Source organism: Periophthalmus magnuspinnatus, chromosome 6 (assembly GCF_009829125.3).
Source record: "Periophthalmus magnuspinnatus isolate fPerMag1 chromosome 6, fPerMag1.2.pri, whole genome shotgun sequence".
In the NCBI taxonomy this organism is placed as follows: domain Eukaryota; kingdom Metazoa; phylum Chordata; class Actinopteri; order Gobiiformes; family Gobiidae; genus Periophthalmus; species Periophthalmus magnuspinnatus.
The window spans coordinates 1998594-2024564 of record NC_047131.1 but is presented as its reverse complement, the minus strand read 5'-3'; the positions used below and the strand labels follow the sequence as shown (position 1 = coordinate 2024564).

General features: G+C 41.4%; 1 protein-coding gene across 1 annotated transcript; it reads right to left on the bottom strand.

Annotated features, from left to right (window-relative positions):
* Positions 1–93: 93 nt before the first annotated feature.
* On the bottom strand, positions 94–25506 carry tbc1d2b (TBC1 domain family, member 2B). Its single transcript, XM_033968098.2, has 13 exons — positions 25133–25506; positions 21974–22124; positions 19150–19318; positions 17803–17951; positions 17157–17380; positions 12383–12808; positions 11476–11586; positions 10632–10822; positions 8577–9071; positions 6942–7059; positions 5832–6017; positions 5171–5292; positions 94–4222 (listed from the first exon to the last, which is right to left on the bottom strand). The coding sequence occupies exons 1-13, from the start codon at positions 25472–25474 to the stop codon at positions 4027–4029; spliced, it is 2880 nt and encodes a 959-aa protein (XP_033823989.1). The 5' UTR covers positions 25475–25506; the 3' UTR covers positions 94–4026.
* Between the last annotated feature and the right edge of the window lie 465 nt (positions 25507–25971).

Genomic DNA, 25971 nt, shown 5'->3' with positions numbered 1-25971 from the left:
ACTTGAAGATGGAGAAGCTATATAAAAATGTGACCATTTTACCACTGTACTTCTAAGAATTCAAATATAAAAGCCAGGAGCAAGCAAAAGATTCAGTCAGCTGATATTTATTGATTGACAAGTACAATTTTGTAATAGAAAGGATAATGATTCCCAAAATGGATCGATATACAAAAGGCAAGTGCATAATACTGTTTTGTGGTAAGAAAAGCATAGAAAGTAATATTTAGCTTATTCAATGTGAAATACAGCTCATGAATGAACCAAACAAACTCTTAACTAAACCTGCATCTGTCTGAGAGACCTGCTCCCAAAGCCATCTACTTCACATTCACAATCTTTCACAAGTGCTAAATATAACTCAGCATTTATGGAAGCAAAGTTTGGAAAGGCACATGGCAAGTGTATATAAAAGATATAAGACAATACAAAGACTTTTCAGCATCGTTGAGTCATATTTGTGAAAAAGTGGCACTTTAAAAGCACTTGTATGTGGAATAGTACACAGCTCAAATACAGCCGGACCCTGCAAAAAGGCAAACCTAGTCTAGCATACCCTTAACTACTGGAATTAATACAATTTTCTTGATCTTGATTTGAGCAGATTTGACTAGACACCAATGGAACAAGAGTTTTTGTGCTTAATATGAAAATGCGTATTATGCGTGTGATTTGTCCAGTCAAATCTACTCAAATCATGTAAAAATATTTGTAATTTAAGTAATTATGAGTAACCTTGATATTACCTTTTGCTGTGTTTCTCTGTGGTACCTTTTGGAGCTTATGTAAACTCTTTGAATTCTGTACTTGTATTAACACTGGGATTTCAACAGTGATGAGAAGAATACTGTGAAAATATATTTTTTTAAAAACCCAAAAAACCAAACCCTGAATGGATCTAAACGGTGAGCTCACTCTGGTCCCACAAATAAATTTGACATTCATTTTTCCCATAGACTTTTAGAAAACAAATATTGAAGGCATCGCGGAGGCTAACCAGCTACGTGCTAACAGATACACGCTAACCAACTATGTGCTAACAGCTATAGGCTAACCAAATATGTGCTAACAGCTACAGGCTAACCAGCTATGTGCTAATGGCTACGGGCCAACCAAATATGTGCTAACAGCTACAGGCTAACCAGCTATGTGCTAACAGCTAGAGGCTAACCAGCTTTGTGCTAACAGCTAGAGGCTAACCAGCTTTGTGCTAACAGCTATGTGCTAATGGCTACAGGCTAACCAGCTATCTGCTAACAGGTACAGGCTAACCAGCTTTGTGCCAACAGCTATGTGCTAACGGCTACAGGCTAACCAGCTATGTGCTAACAGCTACAGTCAAATCAGCTATGTGCTAACAGCTCAGTGCTAATGGCTACAGGCTAAACAGCTATGTGCTAACAGCTACAGGCTAACCAGCTTTGTGCTAACAGCTATGTGCTAATGGCTACAGGCTAACCAGCTACGTACTAACCAATATCCATAATGCAGTTGTTTTAAGTCCAAAAACAACTTGGTGGTTTATGAAGTTTCAGAGGCAAATTTTAAATAAAAGTACAGGTCTTGTAGTCACACAGTTGTTCCACAGAGCTGATTAGATCTAAGCTTTCAAACAATTATTATTATTTTTTCTGGAGGTCTACGAGTAAACTGAATGAGAAATTTAGTTCTTAAAATGTCCAATCAGAGCAATATCTGAATACTTTATATTTAAAACACTTTTACATTGAGTTGCATTTAGAGTAAAAATGCAACACAGGATTAAAAACAGCTCTATGCTTGTTCTCTATTTGCTCTGTTTATCACAAAGCAGTTTGATTTTTCTCACTGATTCTGTGCAGGTTGATGCCTACATTTTGTGATCAAGTACCGCCATGTATTTGTTTAAATTTAGTAAAGTAACTGTAATCTCAATACCTTCAAATGAAAAAGTAACTGTACCAGATTACAGTTACTCTGCATATGTATCCCGGTACCTGTCAACACCATTTTATGTCCACATGTAATCCAGAATCAGCAAACAGACGATGCTCTACCGCCCCCTTATGGCCAACTCCTACAAGTACAACTTTCCATATGTAAGCAGCAGTCATAATAAAGCAGTCATAATTAACCGTGTCACATACTTAAGGATCCGTGATATGAGAGTTACGTGACCAGCTATTTAAACGGCCCATATTACACTATTCTCTGATCTGTGTTCTAATGCCGTTTCCTCATCACAAACAGATCTGCAGTTGTGTTTTGTTTCATTCACATGTTTAACACAAAAAACCCTACATAATTTAGGGTGAAAACACTCTGTTCCACTTTGTGATGCCATCATGTGGTAATAAAGGAAGTGCTCCAGTGTGTTTTTAAACTCCACATACCTTCACTAGAATCATATGGATCATTTTAGCTCTGAATTGCCAATCTCTACTGAACAAGAGCTAAAGGCTAGTGGTTAACTTAAAAACTACTATATGACATCACAAGGTGGAACAGAGTATTTTGAGCTGTAGAGATGTAGAGATGTAGACCAACTAATAAAGTTACTCAAACATGTGTGAATGAAACAAAACACAACTCCAGGTCTGAGGAGGTAGCAGCATTAGAATATAGTTTAAAGCTCACAAGAGTCACTTTGGTGTAATATAGGACCGTTAAGTGTTTCAGCAAACATAATAATTCAGCACAATTAGATTAAGTGCAACAAAAGACCAGCGACAGAACAATACAAGGTAAACAAAGGGTAAAATTAAGAATTACAAAGATTATAAAAAGTGATAAAAAGTCCTTCAACAGATAAAATGGCCGATCATTTAAAAACAGCCAGATGTGCAAAAACTGATTAAGAACGTGAGCTTCCACACTGCACCGCCACCTGTCCAGCCAGAACCACAAACTATGACAAAACTTTACAAAAGACATGTCCAAAGTATGGCACAAATGGGTTGGGTGTGTCTGCGCAGTGTGTGAGTGCGTGTGTGAGTGCGTGTGTGAGTGCGTGTGTGAGTGCGTGAGTGCGTGTGTGCGTGAGTGTGCGTGAGTGTGCGTGAGTGTGCGTGAGTGTGCGTGAGTGTGCGTGAGTGTGCGTGAGTGTGCGTGAGTGTGCGTGTGTTGGTCTTGTTGACATACACAGCACAACGGTGAAGTAAACGGAACTAAATCTAGAGCCACTGGGGGGCACTCCACAGAGCCATTAAGGTGTGAAAATGACCTTAGAAACAGCGTGGATTTGTGTGGAATCAACAAGTGAAGCAACAAACTGTTATTTACCTCACGTAAAAGGAGTTTTGAATTATTGTTCTGATGCAAGAACTTTCAAGAAGACACAAACGAGCGACTGTGATTGGACGGAGGTTTGCCAACCAGGAAGAAGGGACTGGCTGCTCAGGCAACAGATACAGTGTCTATATAATGAGGCACTGACCACAGACTGTGTAAAGAAGTGGACTAAGTGAGTGTCATGTCACTCACAGCGTTCGGCTCCAGTCAAATGAAGCTCATCGAGGCTAGGAGTTATAACGGCCAATTTTGGAATTATTTGGCATTCCGGCTGCGAGTATCATTGCAACCAAAAAGCCAATCCGGAGCGAGGCTGTTGAAGGTCACGCCCCTTTCCATCTGCACCGCTGGTTTAGCAAAGACCGGGCGCTTAGCAACACTGTCACTCAAACCTGTTGCTAACGCAGGCTGGAGCGACCTTGGGGAAAGAAGGTTCCTGATTTGTTTGTTATTGATGTTCATATCCTAAGTTTTGGATAAAATAGTGAAGTAAAAACCCCAAGATCATGTAGAGGGGTTAATATGAACATTTAAGAGCAAAATGACGAGTCTGACAGCAGCAGTTACAGAGAGAGAGGACACAGTTTTTCAATAGAAAGTGAAATTTAGTGCACCCATGCTCACTTCCTGTTTGGAACGCAGTGGCTAGCGGGTTAGCTATGTCCATTTCTATATACAGTCTATGGCATTAACACTGAGTGGCAGCACTTGGCGTTGTGTAATAATTTTCTGAGGTGTGCTCGTCTTGAGTTGTCTTCAGTTGTCCTCATCATCATCGCTGACGAAGCTCCGCCCATCCTGGCTGCTCTCTCTCTCTCTGAGGAAGGTTTGTCTGATGGCCTCCAGCTCATTCAGCTCCAATCGGACCTTCTCCAGATGGAACGCTCGGCGGCTCTGAATCTGCCTCATTGGAAAAGGGTTCATATCCACAAACGCCATGTTCATCAGCTTCCTACAGAGGGGTCAAATAGACATCAGCATTAGCAAACAACTTAAAGGCCCTATATCACACAAAACTGAATCATGTGAGGTTTAATCCATGTTGCAATGCTCCCCCAAAACATACCTGGAGTTGTGTTTTGTTTCATTCACACTTAATTATTGGTCTGTCTACATCTCCAAAGCTCAAAACGCTGTTCCACCTTGTGATGTCGTGAAGTGGTAGTTTTCAAGTTAACAGCTCCTTATACCTTTAGTTCAGTAGAGATTGGCAAATCCAGAGCTGAAATGATCCAAATGATTCTAGAGAGGGTATATGAAGTTTAAAAAGACAGTGGAGCACTTCCTGTATTACTACATGATGACATCACAAGGTGGAGTGTTTTCAGTCTGAGAAGAACTCAGCCTAAATAAGGTTTGTGTGTTAAACATGTGAATGAAACAAAACACAAGTCCAGGTCTGTGATGAGGAAACATCACAACAGAGATCAGAAAACAGTTTAATATTTGCACTTTAAGGAGCAAGAAAAGACATTAGCATAACTATTGTAGATCATCACCTTACATTTTAAACCACAAAACTAATTTAAAATGCCTTAATAAAACAAACTTCTTGTTGAAACCTGCAGCACTGAGGCCCTGGGTCTTCATAATGGCATTTCATCAAGCAGCAGATTTTCATTCAAGTGTTTTTATCTGAATTTTTGACTAACCACAACTAAGGGTGAGAATAGGGGGTAGGTGAAAACAGCATTATTACTCAAACATGTATCAAAATAAAACTCTGAGCAAGTTAATAAGAAACATGATTTATACGAGATTAGAAGCTCAGTTAATTTTGCACAAGTCTCCTTTAAAGACAAAATAATACTGTAACTATAAACACTAATCCTAATATAATACACACTAATACTACTATACATGGATCTTTATCTTAGAATTACAATGAGACGACCCTCACCTTGAGTCGAGGATGGTGCGGGTGAAATATCTGAGATACTTGAAGATGGCGGTGGAATCCTGCAGCTTCAGAAACTCTTCCTCTTTGTATTTAAACAGAGCGAGGGCGAAACGGAATATGATCTGAAAACAAAACAGATGTAAAACATTATGAGGTTTACTGCACAGAATGACTTCACTTGATCCAGATGAAGCTCTGCTGACACCTGCACAGCTCACAGTGATTCATGACAATAACGGCTATTAGTTTGAATGTGGTGTGTGTTTAAGCACTGCTGTGGCTGGAGCATAGACTGTATGTATAAATGCACATAGCTAACCTGCTAGCCTCTGCGTTCCAAATAGGAAATGATAATGGGCGCACTTATGGCTCCATCGACTCTGGCTCCAATTCACTACATGAGAAAAACAGTGTCCCCTCTCTCTGGAACTGCTGCTGTGAGACTCGTCATTTTGGTCTTAAATGTTCGTATTAATCCGCTCTACATGATCCTGGGGTTATTATTTCACTACTGTGTCTGTAAATCAAGATATGCCTGTGTAAATGCTCAAACAGTGGCCTTTCCAGTGACAGGGGCAGGTCTGGACTTGTTGTGTGCAGTACATAAACATGGGGTTTATTCAAAGCTGTGGTGGAAGAGGAAACGCCCTCCGGGCCATACCTTCGGGCCCTCGTACAAGAAGGCGTCCCAAATCTTGAAGAGGATATCGCTCACGACACTGTCCACAAACACCACCAGGAACCAGTTGAAGGTGATGAGGGAGAAGTCTACCTTGTGCTGCTCAAAGTGAGCGTGGAGTCTGGGCAGTTTCTCACTCATCAGGTCCTTAAAGACACGCTGGTCCACCTGTATACACAATTGAAATATTTATTTAAACAGCAGTTACAGTTTAAATCAGCTGTCCCTGTTTATAACACGTGCTGCTTTGTTGTCATTATCATGCTAATGTTCACATTGGGGTTTTTATGGGGTTATTATGAGATGAGCTCTTGCACCTTTGGTATCGTACTTTTCATCAAAACTCTACAGTACGTGTTGTTCTCAATGTAATTTAGTTGTTTTCTTTGACAACAATAATAAATATCTTGAATGCAGATTTTTCCATGTTTTTCAGTGAACTTAAAACACCCAAAATGAAAAAAAAAACCAAAAACATGCATTTACTGTAGTGGTAGTAGTAGTAGTCTATAATTTGGTTTGGAAAGTTACACAGTAGAGCTTTAAATAAATGTCTATAGGGTAAATGTTGATAAAATGGACGATTTGGAAGAAAAATGTTGGTCATTTGCTGACCGTCACATTCTTGTCATCATGTGGAAACAGAGTGAGCCGTTCAGAACTGGTTTGACTTCAGCCAAAACTCTTCAGTCAGAATTTTATTTTAAATGTCTGCATGGGTTTGGCCCCTCCCTCTCTTGAACGTTGAAAGTTGAGATCAGCGCCAGAGGATTTTGGATGTTCTGAGGTTCAGACTCAAAACTCGAGGGGGCGGGGCTTTTGCTGTAGCTGGTCCCAGACTCTGGAACAATCTCTGTGTATTAGAACAGCCCAATCTGTAAATATTTTTAAATCTTTGTTGAAAAATCATTTGTCGAGACTGGGTTTAAACTCGAGCTGAGCGGGATTCTATTGTTTTGTTTTATAGGATCTCACATTATATCGCCTTTGTGCAGCATTTTGTGCAGCTGTGGGTGTTTTATGAATACATTTAACCTGACCACTACTACTATAAGTGTGAGTAAACACCGAGCCTAAACCTGGCACGTTTACCTGTGAGCCAAGCAGAGTTTTGGTGTAGTAATCCCTCGGCATGAAAACTTCGACGATGGCGATGAGTGTCCAGAAGGCGTCCTCTTGGTCCAGATAGAGCAGAGCGATGGCCGCCAATCTGAAATCAATTATTATTTTAAGTAAGAGAAATACTGAACCAACAAAAGAAAAACTACAGTGACACGAAGGCTGTGAGATGAATCACAAACAGAAAGATATTTTAATAAGCGCAATTCGATCACACAAAGAATGCAGGTTTTGAAGTTTCAGAATTTCCTCCACAAACAGATGCCTTCCCTGTGTGTCAGATGCCCTACCTGAGTCTTATTCTGCATAAACCTCTATCTGTACAAACATGGTCTGAAATGCCTGTGTGTCAGATGCCTGTGTTTAAAATATGAACTTTTAACAGTATCATATTGTTAAAACATAAATCTACAATTTAAATCATGATGCTTCTCAGAAAAATCTCAATAACATTTTTCACAAATCGTGCAGCCCCTGGTAACACTTACACGGCCAGTCAGAGGTTTGGACACGCCCTCTCATTCAGTGCTTTTTTTTTTTTTTACTACTTTCTACATTTTACACACAGAAGATATCAAATACATGTAAGTAAGATATATGGAGTAATAATAACTCAACTATTTTGTTTTTAAATATTCAAATCCTCAAAGTAGTTGTCATCATAATCACTATATCGACTTACCGTTCCATATATGAGCTGGAACAGGAGATTGAGCTTTTTTCTTTGCAAAACTGGGGAGAATTTGGGTATTTTTGTTGTGATATGACCATATTTGAGCTGTGGAGGGTGAATAAGTCTCTTTTATGGCTCATTATTGGTATATTTTGCTGTTTGTCTTTTAATAAAACTACCGGTAATCTATAATAATCCATATAATCTATTTATATATGTTTACTGGGATTGTACAACATTAATAAAACTTAACAAAAAACTTAAAATACTTAATGCCATTATTTATCGCAATATTTCTCTGTAGTGATATTTCATACTTCAAAATGTGTGATCGTCTGTATCCTCCCTTTGCTTTGGAAAAACTATTTAGCAGAGTTATTTAAGTTTTTTGTAGAAGGGGTAAACATGAAGGGAAAAACACTTTAAATGAGAGGGTATTGTCAAACTTTTTGACATTCCGAGCTGCTTCTTCAGTTCTGGTCAGATCACCGCTGGAGACTGCCTTCTATCTGTCTGAAGGGACGAGCTAACTACACTGAAGCTAACACACCAGTTTCTGTTTGATGGCTAGGTCTAATGAGTTACACCAACTACACTATGCCGGAGTCAAATTTAGCATAATCATTCAAGCCCCTAATGGGTTCTCTTATACCTATTAGGATACTGCCTATTAGCATACAGGCTATTAGAATACTGCCTATTAGCATACGGGCTATTAGAATACTGCCTATTAGCATACGGGCTATTAGCATACTGCCTATTAGCATACAGGCTATTAGCATACTTGCTATTACCATACTGGCTAGCTCTATTGCACTCCTTGTTTAGATTGTCTTTCCTAACAAAGATTGCGTCTTTAATTCCCCTTTCAAACCATGCCTTTTCTGTCTCAAATCTGACCTCACTGTCTTCAAAGGAGCGGTCAGTGGCTTTACCGGTTAAGTCCCTGGCAGTATCCTATGTCCGGGTTCCTCCAGGAGAACGCCGTGAGGACATTTCGGAGTTTCTGTATTCCTGGTGCACTGGGAGAGGAATAGTGCTTGTTGTTGGGTAAAGTTCGCAGTAAGTCCAACTCGATCTGTTTAGAAGCCGGATTCGGTTTCTCTTTGGCCACATTCAGTAAGGTTTCGTAATAATCAGGGGCGATGTGGTCCCGTAGCTTCTTGACGTGGAAGGACACGGACCACTGCCACAGTTTGGAGCGGTGTTCATGAGGGACTCCGCAGCGGACCAGGCTCTTTAGTTCTGGTGAGCGGGTCAGGTTCCGATTCATGGTTCCTGCCAAATAATTCTCCCATTTCACCCCCACAGACACCTCCTGATCAGTCAACGACAAGGACTTCAGCTCCAACGCTCGCACCTTCGCCACCAACTTCTCCTCCTCTTCCTCCTCCTCTGGGACCGTCTTGAAGCCAAACACGTCATATTCACTAAAAAAAAAAAAGAAAAACAAGTATATTTACCATGTGTATATTTTGACATTTGAAACCAACCACTTGTTTGTCTCCAGGGTGATGTTATTGCTTGACATGGAATGTTCAACAGTATGGCATTAAACACATGTATCTCTATGGAGACGACCACATCAGTCCCTCATGTTTTTGTGAGGATTTTTTTCAAGTGGAACAATCATTATAACAACTACTACAAAGATATTGTCTGTAGGCCTCGTATAAATGGACATATCTAACCTGCTAGCCGCCGCGTTCTAAATAGGAACTATGGCTCCAATTCCCTTTCTACTGAAAACCTGTGTCCCCACTCTCTGTAACTGCTGATGTCAGACTTGTCATTTTGGTCTTAAAATGTTGGTATTAACCTGCTCTACATGATATTTTTTATTTCACTATTGTGTCTGTAAATCAAGATATGAACATTAATAACAGACAAATCAGGAGCCTTCTTTCCCAGAGGTCACTTCTGCTAGCGTTAGCAACAGGTCTGATTGACAGCGTTGCTAACTGCCCGCTCCTTGCTAAACCAGCAGTGTGTGCAGGAAGGGGGTGACCTTCAACAGCCTCGCTCCTGATTGGCTCATTGGTTGCTATGATACTCGGGGTCAGAATTCCAAATATGGAACTTGGCTCTATATTGGCCCCTATAACTGCTCTAGCCTCGATGAGCTTAATTTGACTGGAGCTGAACGCTGTGGGTGACGTCACACTCACTTAGTCCATTTCTTTATACAGTCTGTGCTAAGCCTTAAAATGTGTCTGAACTTGTAGTTAAATGCTGTTAAAGAAGATGAGATGCAGACTTAAGAACAAGACAGACGTTTGATAGTTCGGTTTCGTCCAGTTTCATCCAGTCTGGTGTCAGTGACGATGCTTTTATGCCAGTTCTCTGTCTGGAGTGACAAACAATGGGACTTTTTTATCTGGAAAGTTTGATCTAAGGGTTATGGTGGTTACACCTGCAATGCCCAAGGCCAGATGTTTTCACAGTCTGAACACATGCACAGTATAAAGAGTAAAAACATGAGAGCGTAAAAAGGAACAAAGAAAAGAGACTGAAACTGAGTATAGTTTAATACAGTGTGGTTGGTTCTTATGGCACTACCATAAGAACCATCTCACTCTGAGGACCTCAGGGACCGGCCTCCCGGTGTAGTCCCGGTTCAGTCCTAGCCACCTGTGCCCAGAGTCAGGACTAAACATGGGGGAATCAGCGTTTGAGTTTTGTGCAGCTAAAACCTGGAACAGTCTTCCTGAAGATGTGAGACAGGCCTCTACTTTGACAATGTTTAAATCCAGACACAAACGGTTCTGTTTAGCTGTATATGACTGAAAGGGTTTTATTCTGCCACTTCTATTTTAATGTTCATTTTATGATGATATTTATGTTTTTGTTGTATTGTGATTTTAATGTCTTTCTTATTTTGCAAAGCACTTTGAATTACTTTGTGTAACAATTGTGCTTTACAAATAAATATGCCTTGTGTGTACACTCGTGTGTACAGTCGTGTGTATAGTTTTATTGCTTCTACAGACCTGACAGTGTTTGGCTTGAGCAGGAGCTGGTCGTGCTCTGTGGTCTCTCCCTGTAGAGCGTCCTCCAGCAGTCTAGAGATGACCTCTCGAGCTGGACTCTCTGAGGAGCCGCACACAGGCGTCTTCATCTCCTGCAGCAGCACCAGGTACTTACTCTCCACTTGGCACAGCTTGGCCTCCAGAGATGTGTACTACAACAGAAAAAACATGAGCTCAGAGCCACATTCTACACACAGACTGTACAAAGAAGTGGATTAAGTGAGTGTGACGTCATCCACAGCGTTCGGCTCCAGTCAAATGAAACTCATCGAGGCTAGAGCAGTTATAGCGGCCAATTTGGAGCCCAGTTCCATATTGGGAGTTCTGACCAAGAGTATCACAGCAACCAAAGAGCCAATCAGGAGTGAGGCTGTCAAAGGTAACACTCCTTCCCGTCTGCACCACTGGTTTAGCACAGAGCAGGCACTTGGCAACGCTGTCAATTAAACCTGTTGCTAACGCAAATGTGAGCGTTTTCGAGGAAAGAAACCACTTGATTTGTCTGTTATCAATGTTCATATTTTGATTTACAGACGTGAAATTTAAAAAAAAAAGAACATGTAGAGCGGGTTTATATTTTTGACGAATCTGACAGCAACAGTTACAGAGAGAGGGTCCAGAGTCGATGGAGGGGAGAGAGTCGATCGAGCCAGAAGAACGACCATGCTCATTTCCTATTTAGAACACGGCGACTAGCAGGTTAGCTATATATTTAAATATACAGTCTACAGCACCACAACAGAAAAACATGAACCCAGATCCACCTGTAAACACCACACACATTCACACATCCTCTTTCAGTCACCTTTGCCTCCAAAGCCCGTTCTCTGCTCTCTGCGTTTCGACGTAACACTGTCAGCTCCAGAATCTCTTTGTTCAGAAACTTGTTTTGAGTTTTGTATCCCTGAAGGCTGTCCTAAAATACACAACAAGGAAAAACAGGTTAATTCAAACACAAAAGATGGACAGCGTGAATGACGGGGTTTCAGACAGACTGTAGATGTGGGCAATGGGTCAAATTATTATCATCTATTATGTGAATTTCCAATAAGCAAAAAGAGCTAAATAAACAAGGATTTAAACTGAATATTTATTTTTTATTAATTTAAATAAATATTTAAAATTAATAAAAAAAAAAAACGTTAACTGGATTTACATTTGCGTTTCTTTGGGAATTTTTTATTTAAAATGTATCTAATTACCAGTATATCTAATCAACAGTTTGAGTATGGCACCAGCATAAAGTGTGAAAACATGGCTGACAGTTAAATCTCTCACAATATTTATTGTAGTATTTTCTGTAGGCTACAACATTGTAAATATTCTACTTTTTCCTTCTAAAATGCCTTAAAAAAAATAAATAAATAAAATCTTTTCATTTTTGTTTTATTTTAATTAAATTATTTTTATTTTATTTTATATGTTTAATTATTACAATAAATTAACAGAAGACCAGATGAAACTGATTGGAATGCCTTGACAAGACTTTGGTTCTATCATAATCCAAAGTCTTTCCTACTTATTTCTAGATCACGGTCTATGTAGTTCTGTTTTTAGCTGCTGTACCAAAACAACAAATTTAAGCAAAGAGCCTTGTGATTTGATAAACATTATGCCGGCCCATGATATTACTGTGGGACTTTTAATGATATAAGATCACAGTATTTTAGTTCTTGTTTCCTCCCTAATGAAAACCACACATGGCAGTGCACCTTGAGTATATCCACTTCGCTCTGCTCTCTGCTGGAGAGGGGGGAGCCGGGCTCGCTGTGTCCGCCCTCCGAGCTCTGTTCCTGGGACAGTTTCATGATGACCTCGTCCTTGGCCTGGATGGTCTCCATAAGCATCCCTAGCTGTTCGTTCATCTCTCCCACTTTGAGCTTCAGCCCCTTCAGCTCCTTTTGTAGACTGTCCTTCTCCAAAGCTAACCTCTCCATGTGTCCACACAGAGACTGGATCTGTGTGTCTCTGTCCTGCAGGAGGCGTTCTAGCTGGGACAGGGCCTCTGGGGTCACAGCAGGAGGCTCGGTCAGGTCAGGGTGCGGTGCGTTTGGGTCTGAAGGAGCTGAGGTCTGAGCTGTGCGGAGCCAGTCACACTGAGACGATCTGAGGGTCTGCTGCAGAAGTCTAACCAGCTCCTAAAAATTCAAAATATTAATAAAAATCGCAAAGGAACAACCAACTGCTACTTTGCAGTGACATAATTCTGGGGGTGTTCTGCATGTACAGTGGAAAAGTATTCATCCCCCTGGAACTTTTTCATATATTGTCACATCACAACCACAAATTTAAATACATTTTCTCAGCATTATATGTGAATGAGTAACACAAAATGGCACGTGTGTTAAGTGGAAGGAAATATTTTACAAGATTTCCAAATTTTTAAAAAACAAAAAACTTAAAAGCGCAACGTGCAAAAGTATTCAGCCCCTTTTTCTTGAATGCAACCAATTGCTTTTAGAAGTTGCCTGATGATTTTGGAAAGATTGAATGTTGACGTAAGGACTAAAAAGAGTCCACCTGTGTGTGATCTTGTCTCAGTATAAATGCAACTGTGCTGTGAAGGCCACAGAAGTTTGTTAAAAGAGTGTTGGAGAACAAACTACAAAATTAAGTCAAAGGAGCACACCAAACAGGTCAGAGAAAATGTTGTGGTGAAGTTTAAAGAGGGGCTTGGATCTAAAAAAAATTTCCCAAGCGTTGAACATCTCAAGGAGCACTGTTCAATACATCATCCAGAAATGGAAAAAGTATGGCACAACTACAAACCTACACGGACATGGCCGTCCACCAAAACCTACAGAACGAACAAGAAGAGCACTCATCAGAGATGCAGCCAGGAGGCCCATGGTGACTCTGGAAGAGCTGCAGAGATTCACAGCTCAGGTGGGGCAATCTGTTCACAGGACGACTATTAGTCGTGCACTGCAGAAATCTGGTCTTTATGGAAGAAGTCTCGTCTACAGTTCACTAGAAGTCATTTGAAGGACACAGCAAACATGCGGCAGAAGGTGCTCTGGTCTGATGAGACCAAAATCAAACTTTTTGGCCTAAAAGCAAAACACTACGTTTGGAGGAAAACTAATACTGCACATCACTCTGAACACACCATCCCCACAGTCAAAAACCATGGTGGCAGCATCATGCTGTGGGGGCTTTTCTTCAGCTGGAAAAGGGAAGCTGGTCAGAGTTGATGGGAAGATGGATGGAGTTAAATACAGGACAATCTTGGAAGAAAACCTGTTGGAATCTGCAAAAGACTTGAGACTGGGGCGGAGGTCCACCTTCCAGCAGGACAACGACCCTATACACAAAGCCATAGTGACAATGGAATGGTTTAAAGTAAAACATATTCATGTGTTAGAATGGCCCAGTCAAAGTCCGGACCTAAATCCGATTGAGAATCTGTGGCAAGATCTGAAAACTGCAGTTCACAAACGATCACCATCAAATCGGACAGAACTTGAACGTTTTTTCCAGGAAGAATGGGCATAAATTTCAGTCTGTAGGTGTGCAAGGCTGGTGGAGACATACCCCAAAAGACTTGCAGCTGTAATTGCAGTCAAAGGTGGTTGGTTCCACAAAGTACTGACTTAGGGGAGGCTGAATGCTTCTGCATGCTGCACTTTACAGTTTTTCTTCTTTTCTTTTTTTTTTTTTAATCTGGAAATGATGTATAAGTTTCTTTCTACTTCACACTTATGTACCATTTCGTGCTACTTATTCACATAAAATGCTAATTAAAAAATATTAAAATTTGTGGTTATGACTTGACAAAATTTGAAAAAGTTCCAGGGTGATGAAAACTTTTGCAAGCCACAGTATGTGTATGATGGAATATTCAGCAGTTAACACGTTGACACAATGCGCACATTAGCAAGCACAGGCCAAAATGGTTTTAGGATCATCTGAAGACTCAAGAAAAAATACAAAATGCATCTAAACGGCACATTTTCAGGAGCCTGTGATCATGGTCCTGTTTAGGAGATTGATTTTACACAAAAAAGTGAGAGTGACTCACTGAAAAATTGTTGACTAATGCTAGCTAGCTTGTGACTATAATGTTATTTGAGAGGGGAGGAAGGAGGGCATCTGACACACACAGTGAGGGCATCTAATGTAGTTCCAGCTAAGTCAGTTTTTTGATTTGAACTGTATTAACACAGTCTGACCATAAAGTCTAACAAGCCTCAGACAGAGCAGTTAGCATCACACCCCCCGGGAATGTCGATGACTTCAACCTCATCACCAAGTGTATACACTACTAAAACATTTCAAGCATATAGGCATTATAAACATTTTAATGGTAAATCTGTCCAAAACATTACAACATTACAAAACGTTTCTCTCTGAAGTTACAGCGGCTCATGTCTCGTGTCTCAGTTACTTCTTCAGAATTTTGAGTTTGAAACATTATTGGCTCATGGGAAATTTCTTTATGAAACTGACTTCCTTCCTGTTTAGTGATTTGTTGTAGCTCAAAGCCAACTAAACCAAAACTACTATTTCAATTACATATTTGTGATTAAAACAAAACAACACCAGCTCAAACTGTAGCATATCTTGTGTCTGGTCCATATGACAGTATTCTCTGATCTCTGTTCTAATGTTGTTTCCTCATCACAAACAGACCTGGAGTTGTGTTTTGTTTCATTCGCACATGTTTAACGCAAACTCTGCATATTTAGGCTTTGAGTTCTTCTCTCAAACTGAAAACACTCTGTTCCACCTTGTGATGTCATTATGTGGTAATACAGGAAGTGCTCCACTGTGTTTTTAAAGTCCATACACCTTCAATGGAATGATTTGGATCATTTCAGCCCTGGAATTTCCAATCTCTGCTGAACAAAGAGTTTCATCTTGTCTTTGTTCTTTTAGCCTGTATAAAGAAATGAACTAAGTGAGTGTGACATCACCCACAGCGTTCAGCTCCAGTCAAATGAAGCTCATTGAGGCTAGCAGTTATAGGAGCCAATTTGGAGCAGAGTTTCATATTTGGAATTCTGACTATCCAAATATAATAGCAACCACAGAACCAATGTGGAGCAAGGCTGTTGAAATGCAGATTAGATTTAAGGTCCTATATTACACAAAAGTCCATCCATCCATCTTCTTCCGCTTATCCGGGGCCGGGTCGCGGGGGCAGCAGTCTAAGCAGGGACTCCCAGACTTCCCTCACCCCGGACACGTCCTCCAGCTCCTCCGGTGGGACCCCAAGGCGTTCCCAGGCCAGCCGAGAGACATAGTCCCTCCAGCGTGTCCTGGGTCTTCCCCGGGGCCTCCTCCCAGTGGGACATGCCCAGAACACCTCCCTAGGGAGGCGTCCAGGAGGCATCCTGAGCAGATGCCCGAGCCACCTCAACTGGTTCCTCTCAACGTGTAGGAGCAGCGGCTCTACTCCGAGCTCCTCCTGTGTGACCAAGCTCCTCACCCTATCCCTAAGGGTGCACCCGGCCACCCTACGGAGGAAGCCCATTTCAGCCGCTTGTATCCGCGACCTTGTCCTTTCGGTCATTACCCAGAGCTCATGACCATAGGTAAGGGTAATTACACAAAAAAGTCAGACCTGTTCCTGGTGCATGTTGGACTCCGCCAGGGCTGCCCTTTGTCACCGGTTCTGTTCATTATATTTATGGACAGAATTTCTAGGCGCAGCCAGGGGCCGGAGGGGGTCTGGTTTGGGAACCACAGGATTTCATGTCTGCTGTTTGCAGATGATGTTGTCCTGATGGCTTCTTCGAGCCAGGACCTGCAGCAGGCACTGGGGCGGTTTGCAGCCGAGTGTGAAGTGGCTGGGATGAGAATCAGCTCCTCCAAATCCGAGGCCATGGTTCTCGACCGGAAAAAGGTGGTTTGCTCTCTCCAGGTGGGTGGTGAGTCTCTGCCCCAAGTGGAGGAGTTCAAGTATCTCGGGGTCTTGTTCACGAGTGAGGGAAGGATTACACAAAAGTGACTCTCAAAACTTTAATCCATGTTCTAATGCTATTCCTTCCCCCTTCCTTCCTCAAAAACAGACCTGGAGTTGTGTTTTGTTTCATTCGCACATGTTTGAGTAACACTTTACTATTAGTCTGTCTACATCTCCAAAGCTCAAAATGCTCTGTTCCACCTTGTGATGTAATTTAGTGGTAATTTTGAAGTTAACAGCTCCCTTTACCTTTCGCTTAGCAGATATTGGCAAGGTGTATGGAGTTTAAAAACACAGTGGAGCATTTCCTGTATTACCACATGACATCACAAGGTGGAGCAAAGTGCTTTCCATTTGAGACAAGCTCACCCATGTGTGAAATGTGTGTGAATGAAACAAAACTTCATTTTGATGAGGAAAAAATGTCATAACATAAATCAGAAAACAGTGCAATATGTGCCCTTTAAAGTCTAAGAGAGCCTCAGACAGAGCAGAGCCTACAGTTAGCATCACACCCCCACGGAATGCTGATGACATCAGCTGCAGAGTATCAGCTGCCCCGGTCTGGAGTGGAATACCTTGTGAGTAAGCAGCTCCTCTCTGAGCTGCGCCTGCTCCTCTTGTACTCGGCACAGCTCCTCCTGCTGGCTCTGGAGTCGCAGGTGCAGGTCTACAGGTCTGCTGCCGTTACACTCCACAGATATGTCCGCACTGCCCCGCCCCAGTCGCCCCGGCAACAGTGGCCTCTTATTTCGACCAGAGTTGCGCCCAAAGTCAAAAGTGAACGCCGAGCCGAAGGAATCTGAAACGAGATTCAGAATTCATATCAGGACTCAACTGTCGTTAATATTTACAAAATTACATCAGAATATCAAAGCATTTTTTTAATATAAAGTCAGATTTTCTGGGCATCTTGACACATTTTCACAGTTCAAAGTTGAAGACACATTTTGGGCAAAACCACAAACTCTGTGTCTGTGGTAACACACAAGAGGAAGTCATTTGTCACTGACTCTACAATATTTATCTTAAATCCGCCCAGTTCTTCAAACTGTTCTTTTCAGATCTTTGACCAGGTTCTACTCGTTTCTTCTCATTGAGCCTTTTAAGTTGTATTTGGAGTGATTCATGCTTGAGTAATGTTTAATCGAGTATTTTCAAGACACCATTTTGTCTATCTACCCCCGTTTTCACATACGTAAACGTCTTCTCATTGGCACTTACGTCTGTGGGCCTCATTGTGTTTGACGTCCATGGGCACGTCTTTGGGAGGAGCGTCCAGAAGCTCCCATTCATCCACTGTGCTGCTGTTGGCCGTGTAGAACACACTCCTCCGGCTGTCGCGCCCGGCCCGAAGATATGACATGGAGTTTCTGAAAGAGCCAAGAGCTAATGTAGGCTACGCTGTACAAATCTAAGAGAGCCAATGTAGGCAATACTATAGAAATCTAAGAGAGCTGATGCAGGCAATATTATACAAACGTAAGAGAGCTAGCCAATATCCTAATAGCCAATATGCTAATAGTCAGTATGCTAATAACCAGTATGCTAATAGCCAGTATGCCAATAGCCAGTATGCTAATAGCCAGTATGCTAATAGCCAGTATGCCAAGTATGATTCATCCACAGTTTACACTTTGTGTAGCTCATTAGACCGAGCAAACAAATAGAAACTGTAAAAAACAAGTGTGTTAGCTTCAGTGTAGTTAGCAGTTATGGTCAGTAGCTCCTTCCAGTGTCCAGCAGTAATCTCACTAGAACCGAAGAAGCAGCTTGGATGAGCAGCTACAACTTTTTGTCCAGTGACAGATTTATATTTTTCTTTTCCTATTTATTATCAGAACTGGACGACTTAGGGACACATGTACACAGGTACAAATGGAAAAGCTCAAGGACACATGTGGGAGGAGCCTTTTGAACTGCTACTGTTAAAGGCCAAAAGTAAAAGATTTTTGCAATATCATCTGATGTGGTGGATTAACAAAGACTCTGAACAAACAACAGCATATAAAGGCAGACCACACAGTAAACACACTGCACCTTCTGTTTGCACTTTCTCACAATAGTAACCTGCAATAATGATTTTAAACCAGACCAAAATAATAAACCAGAAGTGCAAATCGAGTCTCAGGGGCCCAAATACAGCTCATGTGTGGTATCAATAAACAAGTGAGACTATTTAAAACAACACTGTGTAACTTTCTGGGGATATAGAATGTTAAAACCATTCTTTGAAACATTCTCCATGGTGATAAATGAACTTTATGATGTGGAATATTATAGCCAAAGGAACAGCATTTCTACAGGAAAAATAAACCGGAAGCGCTCCCCCCGCAGGACAACTAAGAGTAACATTTGTGGAGATGCAAGCCTGCGTGCTCAGAGTAAGAATGTGTGTTTAGTGCAATAAAAACTTCCAAAAACATCTCTTTAGACTACGTGTTATAAGGTTGTGTAAGTTCTGTCAAATGCAGGAAAATAAAATAAACATCCATAGTGCATGTTTACTTGGCAATATAACATACACTTCAGTAAACAAACAGAATAATTTAAAAGATGTTCTGCCCATACCGAAGCTCAGTGCCAAAGTTTCTGAGTGTGTTGAGTGGGTTGGCGGGTGACCCTGAGGGACCCCTGGACAAGGGACTGTCCCCCACTGAGCTGTCGGCCTCAGCCTCCATGGCAAAGTCACTGCGCACCTTCTCCATGCTGTCGTTCAGCTTCTCAAAGATCACACCATCTGAAAATGAGACAGTATGAAGTGACATTCAGATGTTGTTTGGGGGCGATGCACTTTTAAGGCACAGTTAGATTCCATTTGATTTCAGTACAGTCCCATGTGCAGCTTGGCACACACAGGCATAAAGTGGATTATTCAGGACTAGTTGACGACTTGGTTCCTTTAAGTAATAATTGTTAACCCCATCACTGTATTCTCTATGGAAAAGAGGGTTGGCCATCGCTGTCTGTTAGAAGAGAAAAGCACTGCAAGAAATTTATCTATAAAGGACTACTTCAAAAACCCAGAGAATCCCTCACCTGCTTGTTAATCATTGATACTGGAACATTTAATACCAGATCACATGACTGCATAAGGCTAAGGACGAGCCGCACCAAAACTGAGATGGGAATGAGGCTTTTAGCTGTTTTGCTTCATAAAAATGGAACACAGTTCAAGGAAAAGCAAAATTGAAGACTTTGGCGATTTAATAATCTGGTAACGAACTTATACACACATCTGCACCTGTTTTAATGCTTTATATGAACTTATATATTCTTTTGTTTAGTTAACAAAAGATGAAATATAAATCTGTCAACTGGACAAATTGCTGTATCAATCCTACAAAGATTTGTCCAGTTGATTGATTTAAATTCCATCTTTTGCTATGGATCAGACCTGGACGACTGAGGGACTACACAGGCATTAGTTTAGTTTGTTTTCCTGCTTGTATTGTTACGACGGAGTTTAAGGGTCAATTAAATAAAATTAATTATGAGGGCGCTACAATAATAAAGTCGTAGTATTACGACATTAAAGACGTCATTTTACGAGAATAGAGTCATAGTACTATGAGAATAAAGTCGTCATTTTATGAGAATATAGGCTATTGTGCGTGAATGAGTAGACTAGTGTGTTATGCATTATGGAGAATTTGGAGCATTTTGTTCGGATATACATTCAACACGACAAAATATTGTGTCTTTTAGCCCATCATCGCCACACTATCATCAGTATAAGTGCTTTGAAGCGACATTGCAAACGTTCAAGTTTGTTTCGTCAAAGGAACCATATAGATTTGGAAGAAATTTCTATTTTTGTGGAAGAGGAACTGACTTGACTGCAGGGGTGAAATGTCCATGTTCCTTTAGAGTTTGAAAGATGTCCATCCCAAATTGAATGCATTGTTTACGCAGGACTCCCCACCAAGACTTTATTTGTTGATTGGCGGTGCTGCATCCATAGATGAAGCTTTGATCCCCAAGAAATGTGGTTTCAGGGCAAGAACAGTTGCATGTTGCGTTTTCTGTACCTGGATCCACCCGGGGCCTTTGGGGGCACCCTCCAATGTAAGTCACTCTGTTGATATAGTAATCCGCAATTACTTTCAGATTGCTGTTGGTAACGTATGCCTCCATCCACATAATGTGACGACTGAAGCCATCAATACAGCCATTTATGCAAATACCATATGGCTTCAATTTATCATATGAATCCAAATGGCACAATACGTTTGGCCCCCTTACACTGTACTATCTTCACCAAAGATGCTTCTCTACCCTTCTCTACCCAATTTGGATCCAATATTTTCAGTAAAATTCGAACAGTTTCTTGAGAAACACCAAATCCTCTCTGGACAGCTCTGGTGGGCTAAAAGAGACAGTATTTCATCGCGTGTAAACCCCAGTTGAAAGTATATCTGAACAAAATGCTCCAAATTCTCCATAATGCATAATGCACTAGTCTACTCATTCATGCACAGTGGCCTATATTCTCATAATATTACGACTTTATTCTCGTAATATTATGACTTTTTCTGGCTTCAACTTTATTCTTGTAAAATGACGTCTTCAATGTCGAAATGCTACGACTTTATTCTTGTTGCAACCGCATAAGTTTTTTTATTTAACTTATTTTTTGTAACTTATTTTTATTTTAAACAAGGCACTGATGAAAAAGAGACCCCAAGTGTTCTCGTTGGGTTCTCCTGTATAAATAAAGATAAATAAATACATCTGGATCAATCCAGCTTTTTCAGTCCTGATGCCGATATAGATACTATGGCTGATAATCGGTATCAACCAATTCAAGCGTAGGGGCTGAAAATCTGTTGTGTTATGTAACTGTCATTCACTGTGTGTCTCATTGCATCCAGTTAAAGCCCAACAAGAATATCAGCTGAAGCGATCTCATGGAGCCGATACTCGATACCAGGCACAGTGCACACTTAGTGTAGCTCAATAGATCTAGCCTACAAACAGAAACTGTAAACAACAGCTGGTTCCAGTTTCAGTGTAGTTATCTCCTCCCTTCAAACAGATATATAGTGTCCAGCAGTAATCTGACCAGAACTGAAGAAGCAGCTTGGATGAGCAGTGAAACGTCTTCACTCCTCGAACGATTTGGCCAATTGACAGATTTTACTTTTGTTTTTTACTATGGATCAGACCCGGACGACTGAGGGATTACAGAGACATTCACCACCAGTGTTTCGATACCAAGCTACTTTCACACATTTAATACAGAACTGCTTTTGAAATTTATGTCACAAAATATTTTCTAACAAATGGCAGAAAATGTGATTTGAATAAACATTAAGTATTATAACTGTTTAAATGTAGAACCTGAACAAACATCTAGAGGTCATCTTTCACACAGATGTGGAGCAGTACTCACCGTTGTCTTTGGCCACCAGACCTGTGGGGGGGTGGGCCATGATGGGGGAGCTCCAGCTGTCTCTGTGTCCGGAACCTCGTGTGTTGCTGTATTCCCAACGCTTCTGCTGCAGCTGCTGGAGCCAGTAATGCATCACCTGCCTGTTTGGAGCCTGGAAACAGCACAACACACACACACTAACAAAAGCTCTGTCCTGTACGACTGGATAACGTTATTGGGGGGGAGTTCTGCATGTATCTCTATAGCTGTTCTTCAGTTACAGTTACCATGATGACACAATGTACACATTGGCAAACACTGACAAAAAGTTTCAAGAGAATTCTGAAGACTCAACTCAAAAGCAAAAGTGATTTAAAGAGCACGTTTTCAGGAGTCTGTGGTCAGTCCGAGCATTCATGGTCCTATTAAGTTTGAGTTTACATTTGACAAACTGAAAAACTGTTGGCTAATGCTAGCTAGCTTGTGAGTGTATCGTTATTAGAGAGGGACTTGGGACAGCCAAATCAGCTCACCTGCTGTAACTCCAACTAAGTCAGTTCTTTATGGGCAGATTGTGTTAAATTAAAGCTCTACGTATAAAAGAAAATGCCTCAGTAGCAGTACCTACAGATAGCTTAACACCCCCAGGACATGTTGATGGCATCAGCTGCAAATTATCAATATGACCCCCCTTTCCATTTCAGTTTCAGTCTTACAGATATAGAAGGTAGAGAAGCGAAAACTGGCACCTGCTGTGACAGTCATGTGACAGCCATGTGACTGCAGACCCGGAGTGAAAGGTCAGTGTGTCATGTGTGAGCATGCCAATTGATCTTTACTGGATGTAAACAGTGGGCTTTTATGGTCTTCACATTTTTATACAGCACTTTTCCACCTTCAAGGCTCAAAGCGTTTCACATCAAGGAACCACTCGCCGATTCACACACACATTCACACACCAGTGTACACTGGGGGGGGGGGGGTTAAGTGTCTTGCCAAAGAACACAACAACATTCATCTGTGGGAGCTGGAATCACACCGCCAACCTGTGGGTCAGTGGACAAACGCTCTACCAGCTGAGCCACTGTCACCCATGTTTTTAGGAATGTTACCAAACCCAACTGACTCAACACTGTCAGACGTCTTGACCTGTGTAACACCTCAACTGGTTCATAGGGGGCGTGTTAGCTGCATGAATCTATATCTGTCAAGTGAGCAGTAATTAATAAGTCATTATAATAATTATCCCTGGCATTTAACACTAGCTCAACAGGATATCTTGAGGTTTTCATGTGCCAGACAAATAAACATGAATAGACTCTTACATGACATCACAACATCCTATAGGTTTATAATGTGTCTGTGGGCTTCAGAATAATGAAAAATGAGGACTGTTGCCTGTAGAGTATTTCTGTAGAGTGCTACTTTAAACTTGTATCTCAATGTACTAACGCTAAAGTTAACATGTGAATACTGGTCAAATGCAGATACATGAAATACAACAGGAGACACTGTTACTTGGAGTCAAGGACAGAGTTGTGAGCTCCTGCGGACCTGCTGCTGTGAGGGAGCTCACGAAGATAGCACTCTGCTGACCAGAAGAGGATCCTCCCTCAGACAGACACACACACACACACCCACCCCGGCACTAACTGAACATGCACATCTCATGACTTTCATCCTTTCCGTAGAGTCTGTTGCTTCATTGTCCACTTCACCTGTGTGAAACTCATTTAAACCCTGCTGACATTATATTTTAGACTCTTGGTGGTCTTTGACACTTACACCAGAAACAAACATTCTTAAACAAAAATATTATATATTTTGAATGGTGAAAAAATGGCTCCAAATGTCACCTTTAACAAGAAATCCACAAATGGAGCCTACTTATCATAGTGGTGTGTGTGTGTCTGTGTGTGTATGTGTATGTGTGGGGGTGTGTGGGGGTGTGTAGGGGTGTGTCTGTGTGTGTATGTGTATGCGTGTGTCTGTGTGTGCGTGTGTATGTATGTGTCTGTATGTGTGCATGTGTCTGTGTGTGCCGGGGTGTGTCTGTGTGTGTGTATCTGTGTGTGGGGGTGTGTGTGTATGTGTGTCTGTGTGTTGAGGTCATTTAACATTTGTTCTTTTGTATGTTTTTCTGGAAGCAGCACAGACATTATAGACCAAAGAAGGGTCAAGGCCGTGGGGCAGTGGTCAACGGTTTAAACTATGAACTTGAATCTTACAGAGTTCCACGCTGTGATGTCATAAAGTGGTTAACAGCTCCTTTTACCTTTAGTTCAGTAGAGATTGGAAATTCCACATCTGAAATGATCCAAATGATTCTAGTGGTGTGTGGAGTTTAAAACACAGTGGAGCACTTCCTGTATTACCACATGATGACATCACAAGGTGGAACAGAACATTTTGAGCTTTGGAGATGTAGACAGACTGTTTTCAGATTGAGAGAAGAACTCAGTCTAAACCTGCAGGTTTGTGTGTTAAACATGTGATGTCTAAGTTTGTGATGAGGAAACATAATATAGATCTGAAAACAGTGCCCCTTTAAATAGTTTCTAGAGGAAGCACACACAGACACACACAGACACAGACACACATATATACACACAGATGCAGACACACATATATACACACAGATGCAGACACACAGACAAATACACATATACACACACATACAAACACATGAACACACACACAGATACATACACAAACACACACAGAAACAGACACACATATACACACACAGACATACAGACACACATACAGGCACACGCACACACAAAGATACAGACACACTCAAAGACACACACAGCAACACAGACACACATATACACACAGATATACATACACATACATACACAGATATACATACATATATATATATATATATGTATGTATATATATATATATACACACACACACACACACACACCCCGATATACATACACATACATACACAGATATATATATATATATATATATATATACACACAGATATACATACATATACACACACAGATATACATACACACACAGATATACACACACACACACACCCCTACACACACACCCCGATATACACACACACAGAGATATACACACACTCGGCTCTTGTCACGCTGTGCAGTGAGTCAGTGTCTCGCTACAATAAGGTCAGATTCTTGGGCAGAAGTTTACCTTGAGCAGAAACTCTTTCCCCGCGGTCCGGACCTCAAACTGGCCCTCTTCTCCGTCCAGGTCGTAGCTGAAGCACGCGTCGCTGATGTCGATGTGTCCGAGGGGCAGCGCGTCCTGCGGAGTCTTAAAGTAATACATGTAACACTTTCTGGGGTCATAGACGAACCAGCGCGGCTTGTAGCCCCTCAGAGGCCCTTTCCCGGACAGTTTGTGGAGGTATCCGCAGAGTCTGGAGGCCTGCTCCTTCCCGCCCTCCGCCTCGGGCACGTCCAGGGACTTGGAGGAGCCGATCCGCAGTGAGCCGCGCGGACTCGGCTCGCCGCCGTCCTCCTCTTCGTGCATCTTTGCTCCAGTTTAGTTGTTGCAGAGCGGCGGTTGCATGGATGTGCACATCAGCGGATGTCCACGCCTGTTTCCATCCGCATGACTGCCAACCTCTGCGCGGGGCACTATGGGAAATGTAGGCCGCCCACTACGACGACGTGTACAATGTTAGACTCCAACGACCACTAGGGGGCAGCCTTGACTTAAGAGGAGTAAGTAGCCCACAGAGCAGAGATCAGAGGTGGAAGAAGTACTCAAGTTTGATACTTTGGTAAAGGTACAGATACTAGAGCAAAAAATACCAACGTAAAAGTAAAAGTCTCACATGGAAAAATCTATTTAAGTAAAAGTATGGAAGTACCTGTCTAAAATATACTTAAAGAGTAAAAAGTAAAAAATATTTCATACAGAACAAAAACAATTGAATCAATGTTTTTTTTTTTCTATCTGTTTTATCTATATATTTTGTTTTGTTCAAATTATGAACGTGTTTAAAATAAACCCTCAGCCTTTTC

What these genes read in the sequence shown, in the direction of transcription:
- tbc1d2b (XM_033968098.2), bottom strand. Translation starts at nt 25,474, where the DNA reads ATGCACGAAGAGGAGGACGGCGGCGAGCCGAGTCCGCGCGGCTCACTG. An exon ending in ACACAATGAGGCCCACAGAC is followed by an intron (nt 17,381 to 17,802) that starts GTAAGTGCCAAT and finishes ATCTCGTTTCAG; the next exon opens with ATTCCTTCGGCTCGGCGTTC. An exon ending in TACTGCCAGGGACTTAACCG is followed by an intron (nt 7,060 to 8,576) that starts GTAAAGCCACTG and finishes AATTGATTTCAG; the next exon opens with ATTGGCGGCCATCGCTCTGC.